Source organism: Thermobia domestica, chromosome 9 (genome assembly GCF_964235325.1).
Source record: "Thermobia domestica chromosome 9, izTheDome1.hap1.1, whole genome shotgun sequence".
Taxonomy (NCBI): Eukaryota; Metazoa; Arthropoda; class Insecta; order Zygentoma; family Lepismatidae; genus Thermobia; species Thermobia domestica.
Window position 1 is genome coordinate 245,371,983 of NC_137462.1, and position 18,914 is coordinate 245,390,896.

At 33.7% G+C, this 18,914-nt stretch overlaps 1 protein-coding gene across 4 annotated transcripts in view; it reads right to left on the reverse strand.

The window, feature by feature from the left end:
* The window catches only part of ena (ENAH actin regulator enabled), a 47,214-nt gene that overhangs the window by 15,147 nt on the left and 13,153 nt on the right, over nt 1-18,914 (reverse strand). Inside the window, exons 2-6 of one of the 4 annotated variants that reach the window (XM_081725946.1) lie at nt 14,600-14,765; nt 7,758-7,913; nt 5,319-5,422; nt 4,291-4,383; nt 747-811 (exon numbers count right to left, since the gene is read on the reverse strand). In XM_081725946.1, the coding sequence (XP_081582072.1) occupies nt 747-811; nt 4,291-4,383; nt 5,319-5,422; nt 7,758-7,913; nt 14,600-14,765 (584 nt within the window). Of the gene's footprint in view, nt 1-746; nt 824-4,290; nt 4,384-5,318; nt 5,423-7,757; nt 7,914-14,599; nt 14,766-18,914 lie in introns of all 4 variants that reach the window. The other 3 variants (XM_081725945.1, XM_081725949.1, XM_081725948.1) reach the window with 3 other exon arrangements.

Here is an 18,914-nt window from a genome sequence, read left to right on the forward strand (position 1 = left end):
TTTTCACACATGTTCAATGCTTTCTGCTTCAAGAATATAGCTTTGTGCAATAACTATCTTTTCTTGCAATTTTCCACAAACTGTTTTTACCAACTGAAAAGTCTTTTGCATCTGTATGCAGCACGTCTAGGTGAAAAAACCTCTTTATCATAAGTTAAATGAATGTGAATCGTATGAAAATTTAAAAACACCGACTTTCTCAGTTTTGTATTTCTATGCTCAAGGTTTGAAATTAGACAAGTTGCACGCAGAGATTGTTACGTGGAAATATAATTTCTGTCGTCTTTCATCTGGTTTTTCGTTCGAGGAAACATTTCTGCTAGTAACAAAACTTTCCAGTCTCGACAAACGTCGAATCTGTACCTTATTACTAGGTTTAGTTTACACATCAAACATGGCATCTTGTAACAGATTTTTACAGCATTACATACGTATGGACTATTGGTTTCTGTAGATAGGCAGTTCCTACTTCACAAAAGGATCATTTACTGTCTTCTTGCGAGGTTCTACAGGTCTCGTCTTTACAAGGTTTGACAGTTGTACAAATTACATCTCGTTTCATTATCTTCTCTGATCTTCAGACTATTTCCTTTGTTTTCCCTGATTTTATTTACTATCTTGACTTTTCAAATTGTACAAACCCCTTTTAATTTAATGATTAACCTTAATCACTCAAATGATTTAAGAAAAATATCTTAACCGATGACTTAAAATAGTTTTTCTTTTCTTTCTTCAAAAATACTTACTCTGCTGTTGTTGCTGTGACATTCGTCGTTCCTGTATTATGGCAACATCTTCCCTTGTCATTGTTCTGTCAAGTAAACTGTGGTCAATAAAAAGCATTTATATACAGGAAATATAACAACTGAAAGGATTAAATGAAACATAATATAAAATACATAAACTCTTCCTGCTATTCTATAACTTGCTATCAATGTAACGTTTATTGTACTGCAAATACTGTAGTTACGACTCTGCAAAATTCTAGAACTAGGATTGCACTGGAAAAATGAAATCACTGTTAAATTAAAAAAAAATGAGGTTACTACTAAATAAATATTAACTACTGTGCGAACAACATAAGTAAAACTGCGGAAAATATCGAACTAAAATATTAAATGAAATCTTTTAGTTTAAGATCTTATGATTGTGTCCTTTAGGCTAAGGGAGATGAAATATCAAACTAAAATCTGAGGTACTATTTTCTATGGTCATGAAAAGTTATTTTTCCTGACATCTAAGGAATCATATTTACTTCCTTCATATAATTCGTCAATGACTGAACTCAATTCAAGCATAATACGATGTAACAGTTTACTACTGATAGGCACAGATACTTGCGCCATGTTGTTTAAGTAAGAATTATACGACTTACACTGATAGTCAGTACAATTTAGCGTTCCTAAACTCATTGAAACATTTCTCGCATACCCTTATTACGCAACTAAAGTATAATCAACTGTAATTTAAAATAATAATAATATTTTTTCTCAAATTTCCGTTAACAATTAGGACAAATATTTATTAAAGCTATACTGAAACACATGTTTCTTACACACGCATTAATATATATATATATATATATATGGGTAGTAAAAAAACTTTGAAAGAATATAAAAATGTATTGAAATAACTTAGAGAATCAATATAGGTGTCAATTTTTAGTAAAACATTTCAAGTTTGACTCGCATAGTGCCGTAGTACCACGTTCCGTTACCGCGAGCGCCACCGTAGTGTAGTCTTAAAATGGTGACTTCTACTGGTGCGGAGCATGCTCGGTGTGTGTTGTTATTTAATGGAACGAACTCTGAAACAGTTGTTCGGCGTAAATTTCGTACGGAACAAGGTAAGGAATCTCCAAGCAGGCTTATCATTTACAGTTGGCACAAAAACTTTGTTTAAATTGGTTGTTCTCTTCGTGAAATCACCAGGTCGCCCGCCCGTTGCTGGTGCTATTGTCGAACAAGTTAGGGAAAGCTTTGCCCGTAGTTAAAAAAAAAAAAAAAATAAACGCGGCGTGTGTCTTGCGAGACAGGTATTCCACAAAAGACAGTTAGTAAATTCTACCCTTGAAACCATACAGGTGGTACAACAAATTACTGACGTAGACAGGTTGCTCGTGGAGAATTATGTGGAACTAGCAGCGTTCACCCCGCTTCGCTGCGGTCACCCCGGAACGCAATAAACTTTGTTACTTAGATAATTTTTACTTTTTCGCTTTCAAGTGATATGATAAAAACCATAGTAGATTGCAGTAAATGTTAACATTATATCGCCTGTCATTTATGTTAACCCGCCCCGCTTCGCTGCGGTCACCCCGGAACGCAATAAACTTTGTTACTTAGATAATTTTTACTTTTTCGCTTTCAAATTGCAGTAAATGTTAACATTATAGCGCCTGTCATTTATGTTAACCCGCCGAGTCACACGGTCATGCGGGTTGCATATAAATACGTTTATTTTTACCTATGATGAACTAATAACAAAGGATTTGTACGTATGGACACCTGAATGGTCAATTATCTCAAGACACTGGTAATTGAAAATTAAAGTGATATGATAAAAACCATCTAGGGTCCAAATCCTAACAACCCCCCAAAAATGAAAGAAATTGGTTCAGCCGTATTAGCGTGATGAGCGGACAAAGGATTTTGTACGTTCTCTTTTATATATATAGATATTGGATCAGATAGGGGAAGACGAGACATTCCTTAACACAAATTATCTTCAGCGATGAGAGTGCATTTCATATCAGTGGCATGGTCAACACCCGCAACTGTAAACTGTGGGGCAATGAAAACCCACGTCAAACCATTGAACACGTCCATCACATTTCAAAGGTAAATGTGTTTTGTGCCCTTAGCACATTTAAAGTCCTTTTATTTTAATTCATGGAGAACTCTGTCACTAGTATTGTGTATCTTGATATATATATATATTCAATTTCTCAGATGAAGACAAAGCGTGACCTATTACTACCAGCAAAACAGCGCACAGCCTAATTTCCTCAAGGAAGTTCGAGATTTCCTTGATATTCGCTTCCAACGTCGGTGGATTGACTATGTAGGTTCAATTGCATGGCCAGACTTCACATCTATGGATTTTTCCCTGTGGGATTTGTTAAAGATCGAGTGTATGTTCCGCCCCTATCACATAACCTTGCAGACCTGAGAAACTGCATCTGCGCTGGCGGTGCACAAGTTACGTCCGATCAGCTGGAACGAGTGTGGAACCGGAAGATTTCCGGTGGGAAGTTTTCTGCATCAACAACGGCAGTCACATTGAACCAAAATGACATTTTGATGATAAACTTGAAGTGTTTTGCTACAAATTGACACCTCTCTCGTTCCTGTAAGTAATCTCAATAATTTTCTATATGCTTTCAAAGTTGTACAGTTCTGTTTGACTCACTATATATATATATATATATATATATATATATATATATGCATACAATATATAAGAACTCTCATACATAAAATATCATTAGATCATTCAAAATCAATGGAACTGAAAACCTCAAGTTTTACATGTTTTAACAGTTTGCACAAAAATTTCATGAGTCTTTTAAAAACATTATATATTCGCAAAACAATACAAAACCTAGTTTTTAACGAAGTTTACACCTGCATTTTCCAAACTACTGCAATCAACCAGAAGTTAATTCCCACATGCTATCTCACCTTACTTTCTTAAATTAAAATGCCTTCTAAGTCCTTTTAATATCACCGTTTTACATATTATTTTCTCTCCAAATTACTTTTATCATTTGTCAAAATTAATACTCCTCAACCGCAAGCACAATCAGATAATCAAAATTCAAGGCAATAGTATAATGTTTAAATATCAAAGATGCTAAATAGTCTTCCAGAGCAATGACTTGAAAATTTCATCGTATACAAATCCTATTTTCATTGAATTTCTAATGTTTCTACTAAGAAAGTTCTGGTTAGTCAAGATCACTACATCAGACCCAGGTCATATCGTCACTAACCACAAATCTATTAGAAAATAGTTTCTGTACATACATTGAGCGCTACATAAACCTACTGTTACTTGTGAGAAGAATCAAGAAAAATTACTTGAAGAGAAAGAGGTGTTACAGAAAATTCCATTACAGAGCCTAAAATACACATGCACAACCACCAGTAACAACTCTAGATGTGTTAAATAACGTAACGCAGCTCTTCTTGCAACTACAAGAAGACATTAGAACCACCAAGCACCAATTAAAACTATTATTAAAGTGTTATTTAAGACCACCGAGACCACCTGTTTTAAATTTCCTACCTCATGTTAAGCAAGTTTACATCAGGATTATGAGGCGAAGTATGCTGCTGCATGCCAGGTGTCACATGTTGATAAATCACCATTGGATGTTGACTGTAAGTAGGCAGAGTTTCCATGACATGAAGATCTTACATTTATAATTACCAAACGACTTCAAAATTAATTCCTTATTTGAATACGATGATGTATTCTTTAATGATATAATATTAGTTATTCAACTGTAAAAATCATTTGTAATACAGACAAAAATTATATTAACTATAATACAATTCAGATGTTGCATAAAGCGAAGCCAGAAATTCATAAAGGACCCATATAAAGCACAATAGAAGGAAGAATGATGCATAGAGTATTCAACATAAAATTGGAAGGCAGACTGTGAATACCTATATTTTATTAGTATTAAGTTGAAATCCTAACTTTAATTTCAATTTTGAATCGTGAAGAAGATTCAATTTTGAAAAGCGTAGAAGATTTATAATGGCTTGTACTTGACATAAAAATAGTTTCTTATAATGTTTGTGCATCAGAAAGGGAATGCAATAAAGGAAACAAGAAAGAAGAAAGCTTTTATAGCAGAATAGTGCCAAGATTAGACACCAGGCTACTGCAACACACTGCAAAGCTTCATTTTGTAAACACAACATAAGCCAAGTATCAGCGAATAATGTATGAAGAAAGGAAGCGAAAATACTTTTCACGTACCTAAATGAAATTTGCAGAATTATATTCCTAATGTATATTAGTTTACATGCTGAGAATGAACACATTATATCAATAATTAATAAATAACATTTTATACTTTCAGGTAGACAATCATTAATTAATAAATATGAAACATAATATCAATATGAAATCTCCTATTAAGAATTAGCATAATCAAAAATTAAAACACTAGGCTGAATTAAGAGCCAGTTTTTGAAACACATATACTGTACAAAGTTAACTGTCTACATCAAAGCCACAACAATTTTATGATAAACAGCCACATCAACGCAACATAATGAATAGAGTAATAGGCCAAATACCTGTATCCCATGTCTTCTTCATACTGTCCATTAGACTGCTGGAATGGAGGTTGAGTAATGGATGAAGTCTGTGATTGACTCCTGGTTGTGGAATTGCCTAGCACCTAAAAATTTCGTATTTGTCAAAATTTCTCAATAATGGATTATACTCTATAGTTAGAAAAATTATATCTAAATTCTATTCAAAAATTTTTGATGGCTATGTAAAACAAGTGTGTTGTAAAATGGGAATCATATCACTGGTAAACAAATTGGAGTTACAACGTATTTCCACATTATTTACTAATGGATGTTTTAGGATACGCAACACAATAAAAACTGTTTAATTCCACATTGATTTGGCTGACTATCTTTTCAAATTTAAATGCATTACCGGAAAGTGACAACAAACATGAAGGCGCTGAACATTTGCGAGATATCTGTGCGATCAAGTAATGAATATGAAAAGAACGTTATTCTCCAGTCACGGGGTGTCCACAACGTATCTTCGCCTGCGCATATTTAGCTGTGAGGACAGTTCAGCTTTTAGATAAAGCTAACGTGTTTCAAGCGAAATGTGGACAATTAACTTTTTCATTAATTTTCTTAGTGCTAAAAATCGTTTAGATCTAATTAAGAAAAATTCTGTCACTTATGTTTTAATTCTAACTAAATGAAATTAGAAACTAAATTCCAGACTCCCAAATACGGATTCAAAATGAGCACCATGTTCTGAACGTCATTTTGAGAGGAAATTATCTTTGTTACTAATGAAAGAACTTATACGTAGCTGCTTATTTTCTATGTTTTCAAAGCGTACAACACTGATGACTGAAATAAGAATAAAAATTTGAAAGCAACCAACGTAAATGAAATCCTGGAAAATGTGTAAGGTAAATATCACAGAGTGACCTTTTTTCAACTATGGATGTCAGCATAAATACTATTCTGGACGGCCCAAGAGATACTATTTATTTATTTATTTATTTATTTTTAAATTAGACAGTGAAAGCAGTTTTAAAAGCTACTGAGAAAGCAGTAGTAGTTTATGATGGACATACAATAACAGGAGTAGGGGTTAAAGTACGTGTTTTAATTATGTTGATCACAAAGTAAAAGAATTTTCAATGTCTTGTGTGTTACTAGTTGTTACATCTCCCTCATAATAGTCTATTAAAGCTATTTACTATCCAGCGAACACCGTTTCACAAATACTTGCAATTTGAGCAGTATAATTTCTTTATGACGTACAAGCAAATGGTAACAAACGGCATTTGGAAAAGATTTTAACTAAAGAGAAATACTCAATCTCAATTCGCTTAAGTTTGAGATGTAAAATTCGACATATGGGTCATTTCATGTCAAAAGGACCGATTTCAAGGATAATCCTAGCTCGACCAATTTCAAGGTTAATAAAATTTGCTGGGAAGGTTCTGTATTATCTATGATGGTTATATGCGAATAGTTGATTATCTACTTTGGTTACATGTATATGATCTTTCAAAGAGAGGCCACTCACCTTCACTCCGTGTGTCAAGGTGCCCACTTTTTTTTGAGTTGCAATAAACACTGATCTTTTGCACATAAAACTTTTGACGCTGCTTCAGAATATCTTACTTCCTGGATGTTTAGCCATGTTTCAGTGTAGATATAACTCTTAAAAGTTGGCAAAAGTCAGCGCAATTCAAGGCAAAAAAAAAAAAAAAAAAAAAAAAAAGTCCTTGCAAACACCATAACTACGTTGTAAATGCACCAATTCACACAAAACTTGGAAGCATCATTCCCACCTATGATGTCGATGTATGGATTAAATTCAGTTGCTACTGTCTAGCTAGATCCGAAGATATGCATTTGCAACCTTGGTTCAAATCTCACAGATGCAAATTTTGGGGTATCTTTGAAGGGCAATATCTCAAACTGTATGCTCTCCAACCTTATTTTTCTTGTCATGAATGGAAAGAATATGCTTTAAGCTTTAGAAGCTATGTAGTTTAATTTTAGAATTCTGTATCTTAAGAAATAAAAAGACCTCCAAGATTTAGAAAGTCATCATCGATAAAATATTGTTAGAATATTTCCAAATGTAGAACATTACAGAATGTGTTCTAACTACAAGGCACTGATTTAAAAAAAAAAAAAAAAAAAAAAAAAAATGATTGCTGCAACGCTGAGAACAATGCCCAGGAAAAACTCAATTTGAGTCTTATTGGAACACAAACAATGGACCCATATTGTCAGGGTCACATGGCAGAGATGTCATGCAACTGTTGAAGACTTCACAGAAGAACTTGTTTTAAAAATTGCCAATTTGACAAGCCATCGCTTTGTATCAAAACACCAAAGTTTATTTTTTAAATAACTTGAAGTGGTCATATTGATAGATTTGCTGAAAACTACTTATTTGTTGTGCAAACGATATTGAAGTGTAAACGATAAACTAATTAATATACAATAACTTACTTCTAACGAATGTAACATCGCTCTAGCGAAAGCATCAGCATCCTCCTTGCTACTGAAATTCAAGCCGTACACTTGCTTACTATCTCTCCACTGATGGAATGTAGCCGTTGCTTGGTTATACTTTAATCCTTTAAGTATTGCACAATTAATAACCACCTGGAAATAAAATGACAATAAATTCAGATACACCTATATGCTTCAATAGAACATTATGCAAATAGAAAAGCACTTAATTTTCGTATACCGTAAACTGATACAATTATATCTTTTAGAATCTGTAACAATGTTTTAATCCTTGTCCAAGCTTAATTTGGTGAACTTTATTTTAATCAGGGTTGGCAAAAACCATGGTTTTCATTGAAAAAACAAGAAAACACTGTTTTTCTGTTTAAACCTTTTTTTTTTTTTTTTTAAATAATTTGCTCTATGTATTTATATCACATTTGGACAAAAATATTATGCAACAATCGGGTTATGCTGAAAAGGGTCACATAAGCGTAAAGCGGAATCCAAACCGCCCATTTGAATTCGAAACCGGGTCTAATTGGCCACAATATACTTTTGCCGACTCACTCACGAAGGACTCCTGAGAAAAATACGTTCTACTGATCTTTACATACTTGTTAATATAATTGTCACGTCATTTCAGAAGGAGAAAAAGATAAACAGTTGCACAAGTGAAACCATTATACAGAATCACATATGGACAAATCAAAATACTGCAGAGTACAGAACAACTAATTTAGTACAAGTTAATTCACTACGACTTTTATTAGTCCAAGTTAAAGAAATACGACGACTTAATTTGCATATCAGTAAGAAAAGTGAACAAAAATACGAATTATTTGAGTCCACTTTGGCTCTGACCCATTTATACATAAATAGATACCAAAGATATTTCTGATTTCAATAAATACCTCTAATGGGGTTTGTATGACCCCCAAAAAAGTATGGCATTTCGATGTATTTTATCAATAGTGAACATTGTTAAAACGAAACAATATTTTGAATTTTTCTTGATTGCAGTTGCACAATAATAATAAATTATAAAAAAAAAGAAACATTTATAAATTTATATATATATATAAAAAGTTTCTCTTGTAGTATAATCTCTTTGAGTAATGAATGGTGAATTTAGGTCTGAATATAATACGAATAATATACGGGAGTGAAACGTGATAACACACAAATATGTGTTCATCACGAGTTTACGTTTTCGTTTTTTCGGTTTAAACCAGTTTTTTTTTTTTTTTTTTTTTTTTTTTTTTTTTTTTTAACCAGCTGGTTTAAACCATGTTTTAAACGAGCCAACCCTGGTTTTAATATTTAAAAAAAATGTCCATTATTTCTTATTCACTGTTGGTGCTTGACGTTAATAAATTTTTAATTTCTTGTATGTATGTTGTTCATTGCTTCTAAAATGTTGGGTCATTCATGAGAAGGGAAACCCATCACTGCCATCTCTATCGTGTTCTTTTATTATTCTGATATTTGTTTCTGTGCTACCAGTGTAAAAGCTTTTAAAATGCAGTCTTAATACAATAAATAAATAAATAAATAAAATAAAAATAAAACAACAAATCGAAGTTCTTCCACGACTTTCTTGCACGGACTTTTTTAAAAATCATTTTTAAAGAAGCCTTTCTATTCAAAAAAAAAAAAAAAAATTAAATTAAACAAATCGTACTATAAAGTTCTTAATAATAATAATAATAAAATAATAATTAGGTTTAAGAGAATTACTTTTTTAAAAATCTATTCATGCATGGCAAAAAAAGAACAGCATGGCGAGCGCTTTCATATACAATCAGTTGATTTGCATGAGAACTGAAGAATTTATAAATTGATTTTTTTTTATTATGAATAAAAGTTAACTTATTTTTACAAAACTTTTTTTTCTTGAAAACAGAATTATTTGCTACTTTTAGTACGATATATTTTATTTCTCTTTGTTATTTTTTTTTAAATCTAAAACAAAGCATGCTTTTAGTGTGTCCTAAGAAAAAGAAGTACTCATAATCAAGGTACTTATTCATTGTCCATGGGGGGTGAGGTCTATGGAGCGGATAAGGAATTCAACAGTACCCCTTCGACCAATCCATCTTTGCGGAAGTGTGGCATCGAGATAGTCCCTTGTACCACGAAGGAAGTGGGGAGTCCATTTTGGAACACCCTATATATACATTGTTTCAAATGTGCTTTGAAAAATCGTGAAAATCTAAAATTTTGATCGAGCTTCTGATTTTTTTTTTTTTTTTTTTTTAAATTCAAGACATTCATTCGATAGTTAAGTAAAAGTGCATGGGTTTTCTAGTTTCAATGAATTGTTTATAGAGCTCTTACATTAATGCTGAACGACAAAAATATTTGGAAAAAGTTTGTGTTAGCAATAACTGTTCAGAAAGTGTGGTAATTTTATGTAAGAAAATTATCGTTTAAAATTTATGAATAAACTAAAACTACATTGTAACTATATATAAAATTTATTGAGGCTGCCAAAATTCGTTTAACGTTTAAAACTCTATCGACAAATTTCTTATTTCAAAAATCTTGACACGACATAACAATAAAAGAAAATGGGATTCTGTGAATAATAATGTTAAACTAACATCATACTCAACAGCACTTTATGGCTTTGCCAGTTGAATTCTCTGAATTTCAGGATAAAATGTTTCCCGAACGGAGAACATGATTTTATAGCAAAACAAAAATGGTTTTGTATCTGTTTCGTGTTTTATGGTACTTGGCCAAAAGCAGTAATCTTATATTTACCGCACTCGTATAAATCTATATAAATGTATTCTTTCTTTTTCTTAACAGACTTCAAAAAACGAAGTGGTTTTTAATTCAACCATATATATATATATGATAAGGGTATGTTCACGCATAAGATGCATCAATTTTTATTGTTTTGTTTGACAGTATACCTTCCCGGTGTTCAAATATCATTTTTACGATATAATGGTAAACTTTGGAACTAGACCATAAAACATTTCAGCGGATGCTGTGATGATTTTTTTTTTTTTTTTAAGACATTTTTATAATTACTGTATTGACGTGATTCCAAGAATGAAGTTACAGGTGGTAAATTAATTTGTACGAAGTAGTCCACAAGAAAGAAATGAAAAAAGAACGTTTATCTCTTACGGAACAATTTACAAGAAAATCACTGTAAATAATCATAGCACGTAACAGTTACCATGATGAAACAGACACAGTGAAGGTATAGAACTAATGGGACAGGTGGGTTGGTACGAATGCGGGAGAGCGAACGAATAGCAAATGACAAATTTTTGAATAAATTAGGAAAAATAAAAACATACAGTGTGATTGGTAATTCGATGCATTTCTTCAGTGCGGATATTTTACAAGTACTTTCGAACACTTTCACCTATATGAACCGGGGGTCGCAAATCAATGGTTTCTGAGTAATTTGCACATGGTTTCTGAGTGTTATTTCTTTGAAATTTACCGGCTAACGAGAAGTGCGCGAGAAAGTTTTACCCTGACCGACATATCGTAGAGCGATAAAATTTTACGTCTTGCTTATAGAGGAGGCAAGGGGGAGGGGGAGAGATTGGGCTAATTGATATTTATTTTAGGACAGTTCCATTTAAGACAAGATATCTTTAACTAAATTAGTCTAGAAGCATAATTCTTGTTCCTATACATGATGCGTCAAGCAGAAATGATTTGCATATGAACGTGGTATATGGTGGGGGAAGGGAGAGAATGTCACATTCAATGATTTTTTTTCTGCGCGTAACATCTTTTTGAGAAATTTCCTACATATAACGAATTCATTATTCTTTGTATTGCATCAATGACTACCATTTTTTTATATTATTGTCACAAGTATCTGGCTTACACTTGTCAGCGTAGTGTGACTGCAAGAGTTGTCAAGGCTTCGCAGTCATTTTTTTTTTTTTCATATTTGTTATGATTTTTTGTTTCTTCTTCTTCAAATATGGCGGGAATTGCACGGATGTTACCTCGTTGGAATCTATGCTCTATAAGATTTTCAAAGGTGTATGAATCATGACTCTGTGATAATTAGGTGGATCACCAGGGCCTCCAACGCGAAAGTCTGCAACAGCCCTTCGAAACTGTTTTTATAGGAATTTCGTTATGAATTTTCATCTCGTTTTGTAATGCAGCAATAGATACAATTTTTTGCATTATTGTCACAAGTGTGTGGCCTACACATTAGCATCATTTTGTCAGGGTAAAGTGACTGCAAGTGTTGCCAGGGCTTCGCAAAGTCAGTTTATTATTTTTTTTAAATTTATTTTTGTGTTTCTTCGTCTTCTACGAATATGGCGGAAATTGCATGAATGTTACCTCGTTGTTGAATGTTGCGTTGCGTTACCTGAATGTAACCAACGGTACATGAATCGCGACTGTGATAATTAGGGCGATCACCAGAGCCCCCAACGCGAGAGTCTACGATTTTGTTAAAATCCCTGGCGTCTAAAGGTTAATTGTGTTTTATCCCGTAGACATTAATCATTGTTAGTTAACCATGTTGCAGACAGAGATGAATCTTGAAAACTGTTTAGTTCAAATGTGTCATTTGATCCTTGTAGGCTAGTCACTGCTCTTTTCTTTAAGTTGTATTGTAATTGTCAAACTATTTCTTATAGCTTATGTGAGAACTGTTCATTATTATGGAAATGATAGTGACGAAAAAATACTCAAGTTTTGAATTTGTGAATTTGGATTTTAGAATAGTGTATAGTATGTTTAACCTTCGTTATTCTTGGAATTTAAGAAATGTTCAAATACTTCACTTGAATTTCTGTTAGTTTAGTTATACGCACATTGTTGTGCAGAATTTCGTTCAGTAATTGCTGTTATAATAAGAATATAACTCTGCTTGTAATTTACTCCATGCACAAATCCTGCGGAGGATGGGTTGTGTTAGAAAATTCAATTAGCTTCTACAATTTCACATTTTAAATGTTTTAAACACGTTCAACCACACTCGAAAAAAGAAAAAAAAAAAAACGTTTAAAACAATTTGTTTAAAACGTTTAAAACAAATTGAATAAAACAACAGCCCTCGTTTTAAATATGTTTTAAACATATCAGCCCTGCTGTATATCACGAATTTTTAATAAAAATTCTAATCTAGCTTATTCTGTTTTCCCTAAACATACACAATTTCACATTTGAAAAAAAAAAAAAAAAAAAGAAAAGAAAAAATACATACGCCAATCTACTCATGGAGCTCCTACAACAATACATTCTCCCCGTACTTCCAATCATACAGGCACCTTCCTTCATGCGGACGTCACATTTGAGTGTGAACGTCTTTGAGTTAAAGTACATATCAAACCTACAAACAATATGCAATACTTCCCCTTTCAGCAACTTCTACTCTTACCACACTAATCTTTCCCTACCCTGTACTTCGGCAATTTTGGAAACCCAATTTGTTCCACAACAATTGCGTCAAGATTCTCTCGTCTGCTCTATCAAGCCACGGATACGCCCCAAACCTTATTCGCAAACAATCCAGTTGTGCTGTAAACCCTATCGATAACGAAGACCAGTCACTGTAAAATTATCTACTCAGAACTTCCTTACTCAATAATATCGCAGCCTCCATCTCCTACAAAAACTAGTAGTTTGGCAGTAGGGTTGACAAGAACCATGTTCAGAAAAAAAACAGTTTTGGTTTAAACCAGTTTTTCTTGCGGAGGAAGGTTAAATAATTTGCTTTATTTATTTTTTGTACATATGGATAGAAATAAGTTTGGCCTTAGCGTCCTTATGTAACAGCATGGTTATGAGGAATGAAACCTATAGCTAAAAGTGGTGTCTGAACCAGTGCTCGGTTTGCAGCCGAGAGAACGTGCGTCTCCGCCTGCTCGAACCCAGGATAACAAAGACGGCGAGCGTGCCTACTCATCCACAGAGAGGGAGGGGACACCTAATAGAAAAATACATGTACTGATCTTGCACATTTGTGGACATTTTAAGTCACTTCAGAAAGACAAAAAGATACATAACTGCACAGTCAAATCACTGTAGAGTTATACGCATCATTAAAATTTTCAAACACTACAGAGTACGTAAGATCTCATTTAGTCCAAGTTAGTTCACGGAGTTAGAAATACAGCGATATTGCGTCGTATCACTAAAAGAGATGCATGAAGATACGAATCATACAAGTTCACTAAGTCTCTAAACCATTCATACATATACATATGCAGAAAATACTTTTGATTTGAATACATAACTTACATTCATACTAGGTTTGTAAAATGTTAGAAAAGAATTTCTTGGTGGTTTGATATATGTGGAAACGTCACCATGCATTTCACACGATTTGTGACATTTTTGCTTTTATTTTTGGGAGGTTTAAACCAGTCAACCCTGCTTGTCACATTAGCTGAAGTCGAAGAGGCCTACACTAAATTAGTTTACCTAAGGCTCATTACGAAACCTAATAAACAACCTCAACTAAAGAAATGCCATAAACCCAGATGTAGAATTTGTTCTATATATTGCACGATGACCAATTTGAACTCTCAACACTCCATCATGGAAATAACACGAACTTTCTACCGTTCAATCTGTTCCATTTATATACTTCTCCCTTCACCTGAAACACCAATACTTTCAAACTTACAACGCAATCACATGACTGCATTACAAGAGTATGAACACCTGAGCGCTTCACGGCTACATTTCTGTTCTTTAAGTTTTCTTATCCTTCTTTCCGTATTTTTTTTTTTTTTTCTCTATCCGATGGTTATCAAAAACACGTATGATATTTTTTCACTACTTTCTAGTAATTTGTATATATAAATGAAAGAGAAAGACACAAATCTTACCTCATGGTCTTGAAGCTTTCTGCCAACCACCCTGAACGTGTTGTTTACTTGATGATGATAAATGTGAACCTTCGATAACCCCGATGAAGTACCGCTAGGGATCCACTTCTTATTGACATCATCGTAGATCATCACAGATGCACGAGCTGATGCAATACTTTGTTCACTACAATGAAAAAATACATGAAAAATTATATAAACTAACAAAAGTTTGTTTTACCATAAGCAAACTTGCAACACATCATTCTACCCTCTCATTGTTATGGATTTCAACCTGTAAAACCAAAATATGGATCTCCTTATTAATTTGGTCTGGAATTAGTAAAAACATCACAGCACAGGATACAGATTTAGAAAAAAAAACGGCTAAATAATTTTATTTAATTTAACGTCCCACGTTTATGTCTCTCAAGCTAACGAGACAGACGATTAATCAACCTGAATGATCGTGAGATTGAACTTTTGTGCTCTTCCACGGAGAATCGAATCTGGGACCAAGTGCACCGAAAATACACGGCGAGGACTGACATAAATTTGAAGTTAATTTCGCTATGAAACCTCACATACCAGATTTGAAAATTTATTGTTCAATTTAAAACAATTTATAAGAACATGTTAAACGGAAGTTTACAAAATTATTTGCTCTTGTTCATATGACTAGATTCGCATGACAAAAAGTAAACAAGTATGTGAGGAACTCTAGAGACGATGATCCTCTTACTTCAGGCCCGTCTAAGTATTTACACAAATTTCGGTACCAGACAGATTACATAAAATTACTTCACGCTTGCTCTTCTAACACCACCGAAAGGAGTTTGAATCTTCCTATATGAAGATTAAAGAACCTTACCTGAATCCTGACAATGGAAATTTGGATTACATTATTTATAATTTTAAAAATAAAATAACCAAGTAAGAAATTAATTTTCTTCTTTCTTTGGCATATTATATGATTTACAACTATTTTTGATGGATTTATTATTCATTTCTTAAAGAAGTTTCTTCTGTCGTGTTTATCTCTATACAATAGCAACATACAAACTGATTTTCGAAGGCGCACATTTTTTTCATTTGTTTCACGACACGGTACAAAATCCTGCGAACAGATAACTGAGGTGCTGCTACTATATATATATATATATCACATTTTATAAAAATACTAGCAGAAATGCCCGGATTTGCACAAGAAGAATTATATTTATGTATAATATTTCTGAGTCGAATAAATTACGCTAAATAAGTAATAAAAAAACCAGTCCACTTCCGGACCAACTGATATGCACGTTCTTAACTGAACTTGGGCTTAAATTTCATTGGAACTTTATCGACAGCTTAGCGACTCCCAAAACTATCGATTTAACACTAATCTTGGTCATTTCGGACACCTTATTTTATGCCATTTCTCAATTTCTCATTCCTCCCGGATGATGATGGGCTGAACTTGGACTTATACGACATCAGAGTGTGACTATTCATCTCTGCGACCCCGAAAACTATGGATTCGATACTAATATCGGTCGTTTTCGATTATTTTAACATGTCACCGCCTTCTTACACCTCCTAGACGTGCTAGGGACCTTTTACTATAATATTTTTCACCAGAATGTAAGTTATATGTACAGGGCGCAAAATTTCAAAGTCAGACGCACTCGCCAATCCAAAAATGATGGTCGCCAGTATCTCTCACGTACAAATTTTGAGAGGCCCCCCAAGGCCTCTGGTTTGACAAAGAAAGAGATTACATCAGAGCATAAAATTTCAAAACCAGGCAATTAGATTCAGGATAATCAATTTTGAATTGGACAATTCATACATATGTTAAAAAATATCTTACCGGTACTTCAAGACTTCGCGTTTGTGTAACGCTCTCCGTGTCCATTGTGAAGACTTAACATTCTGTATTTTTTCTCACTCAGTGACAATTATTTTCGTGCGAAACAGAGACTGCGCAGTCCTAAGAGTTTAAGCAGAAACCATCCTACTGAACACTGGTCGCCAGCTTTAAATTTTTAGTCGCCAATGGCGCCCTGATATGTATATGTGAACTAAAAAAACTAACTAACTAACTCTATGGCCTATGGAACCCGCAGATTCAATGCCGCATTCATAAAAGCTCTCCACTGACTTCTATCCTTAGCTAACTGCATCCAGTTTCTACTTTGTATTCCAATCTCTGCGAGATCCATCTTAATATTGTCCTCCCATCTGCGCCTAGGTCTTCCTAATGGTCGTTTTCCGATTGGTCTTCCAGTCAAGACTTTGAAAGCGTTTCTACTTTCTTCCATTCTAGTTACATGACCCGCCCACCTAAGCCTCCTAGACTTGACGACCCTAACAATGTTGGATAGACCATATAAATTATGTAGTTCCTCGTTATGTATATGTGAACTTGTTTTTAAAAACGTGTTTACATCCGAGTATCATCTTCCTAACATGAGTAGTTCGTGTCGTCGTCTTTCTCACCTCAACATAGGTTGGTGGGCAACATGGAAATTTTAAAACTTTTCTCTCTCATGGAGAGTTGTTTTATACTTTGATACGGTCTCTTTTTCAGAACTGCATCTAGATATTCTATCCTTGGTCTTCATCTTCCTGGTTTTCTTCTGTCTTTCCCTTTATCAACACAATCATCAATCGGAATGCCGAATAAGATGACGATGCTGTTTCTTCTTTTTCCTATTATCTTCATGATCTGTCGTCCTTCATTAGCTTCTTTTAGTACGTGTTCATTCCTTTTGCTTTCAGTCCATGGTATGCGCAGTATTCTGCGCCAACACCACATTTCAAATGCTTCCAGCTTGGATATTTCAGCTTTTCTCAATGTCCACGTCTCTGATTCGTAAAGCGCCACGCTCCATATTGGAGCCTTAATAAATCGTCTTCGAACGTCCAACGACACATTTGTTGATAGCAGTCAGGGTTTGCCCAAGTGGGCCCAGCCCGAAAAAACCCAGTGGGTTTTTTCGGGTTGGACCCACCTGAAAAAACCCACTTTAAAACCCACCTGGGTTTTTGACCTATTTGTTAATATATTATTGGTACAACTAAGGTGATCACATTGTAAGTGATTTTCATCAGATTTTAGACTTTCCTTGGGCGAATTAGTGGCTTTCACGTTAAGGTAGACAACAACATTCAACATATGACCTTCATAAAGTTCTGAATGCACTGAATGAATTAAAAAAAAAAAAAAAAAAAAAAAACTTAGCTTGAGATAGTTATAGAACAACGGCCTTTTCCAGACTTCGGTGTCTTCACTATAACTACTTAGATGTATGCCGATCCAACGGTTCAGATCCACTGGTAACGATATACCGTACAAACAAAGTAACATTTTTAAATATACTATTACGTTCTAGTGAAAACAATTTCCATGGAAAAATGGCTACAACAAAAAGTGATCAAACAGTCAAGTTTTCCAAGAAAAGTAATTTCCAGCTCTCAATAATTCTACATTATATATCAATATAAAAGGGCACTTTACAAGTTGTACTTAAGGGTTCTTCACAATCTTCTGGGTGAGTGACGCCACGCGCAAACCATTTTCAGTAAGTGGTTTCAGTGCAGAAATTGATCACAATTTTTCTGTTCCGTCTCATTAACTTTTTTTTTTTTTTTTTTTGTTGTTGTCATTAACTCCTTCAGTCTGGTGTATAACGGCGTAACAAGGTTTAGATTTCTAAAGACGACACCAGTGTGTATTCAAATGATATACTAAGTCTTTGAGCTAGATACTACGGCAGAGTTTCAAGCAGGGTTGTGGAAAATTGAATTTTACTACATTTAAATATTTTATTACATTTAAGTTCAAAAGCTGTATTCCTATTTAAAATATCACTTAAGCTTTCTGGTTCTATTGAACATATGAAACTAAGAAATTCTCTTGTCGCACAAAGGGAATGCGTGAAGCTCCATCCGCGTTTCGTGGGACACACTTTGCATAATAGACACTTATATTTCAATTTCTAGACCCCTGAAACTGAAGACTCTCTTAGTTTCATAAAATCTTGTTTCATAAAATGTTTGATCGTCTGGGTAGAAATCAGAATGGGATTGGGATAATTAGAAGTCCAATTACTGTTCTAAGTCAGTTGAATGATATATTTATAATTTAAGTAGAGGGATCAAAGGTTGAAAAAAGGTTTGTTATCACTTTCAATTTATAGTTGTTTTTTTTAACGTTAGTGCTGTCTAAAGTAGGATGAGGTGTATTTGAGTTAAAATATATGATGGATGCAAATAACAGGTAGCATAAGAAGAATATAATAAATAATACGAGTCATTTTAGGGGAGATATTTGTGGAATAGAAAAATA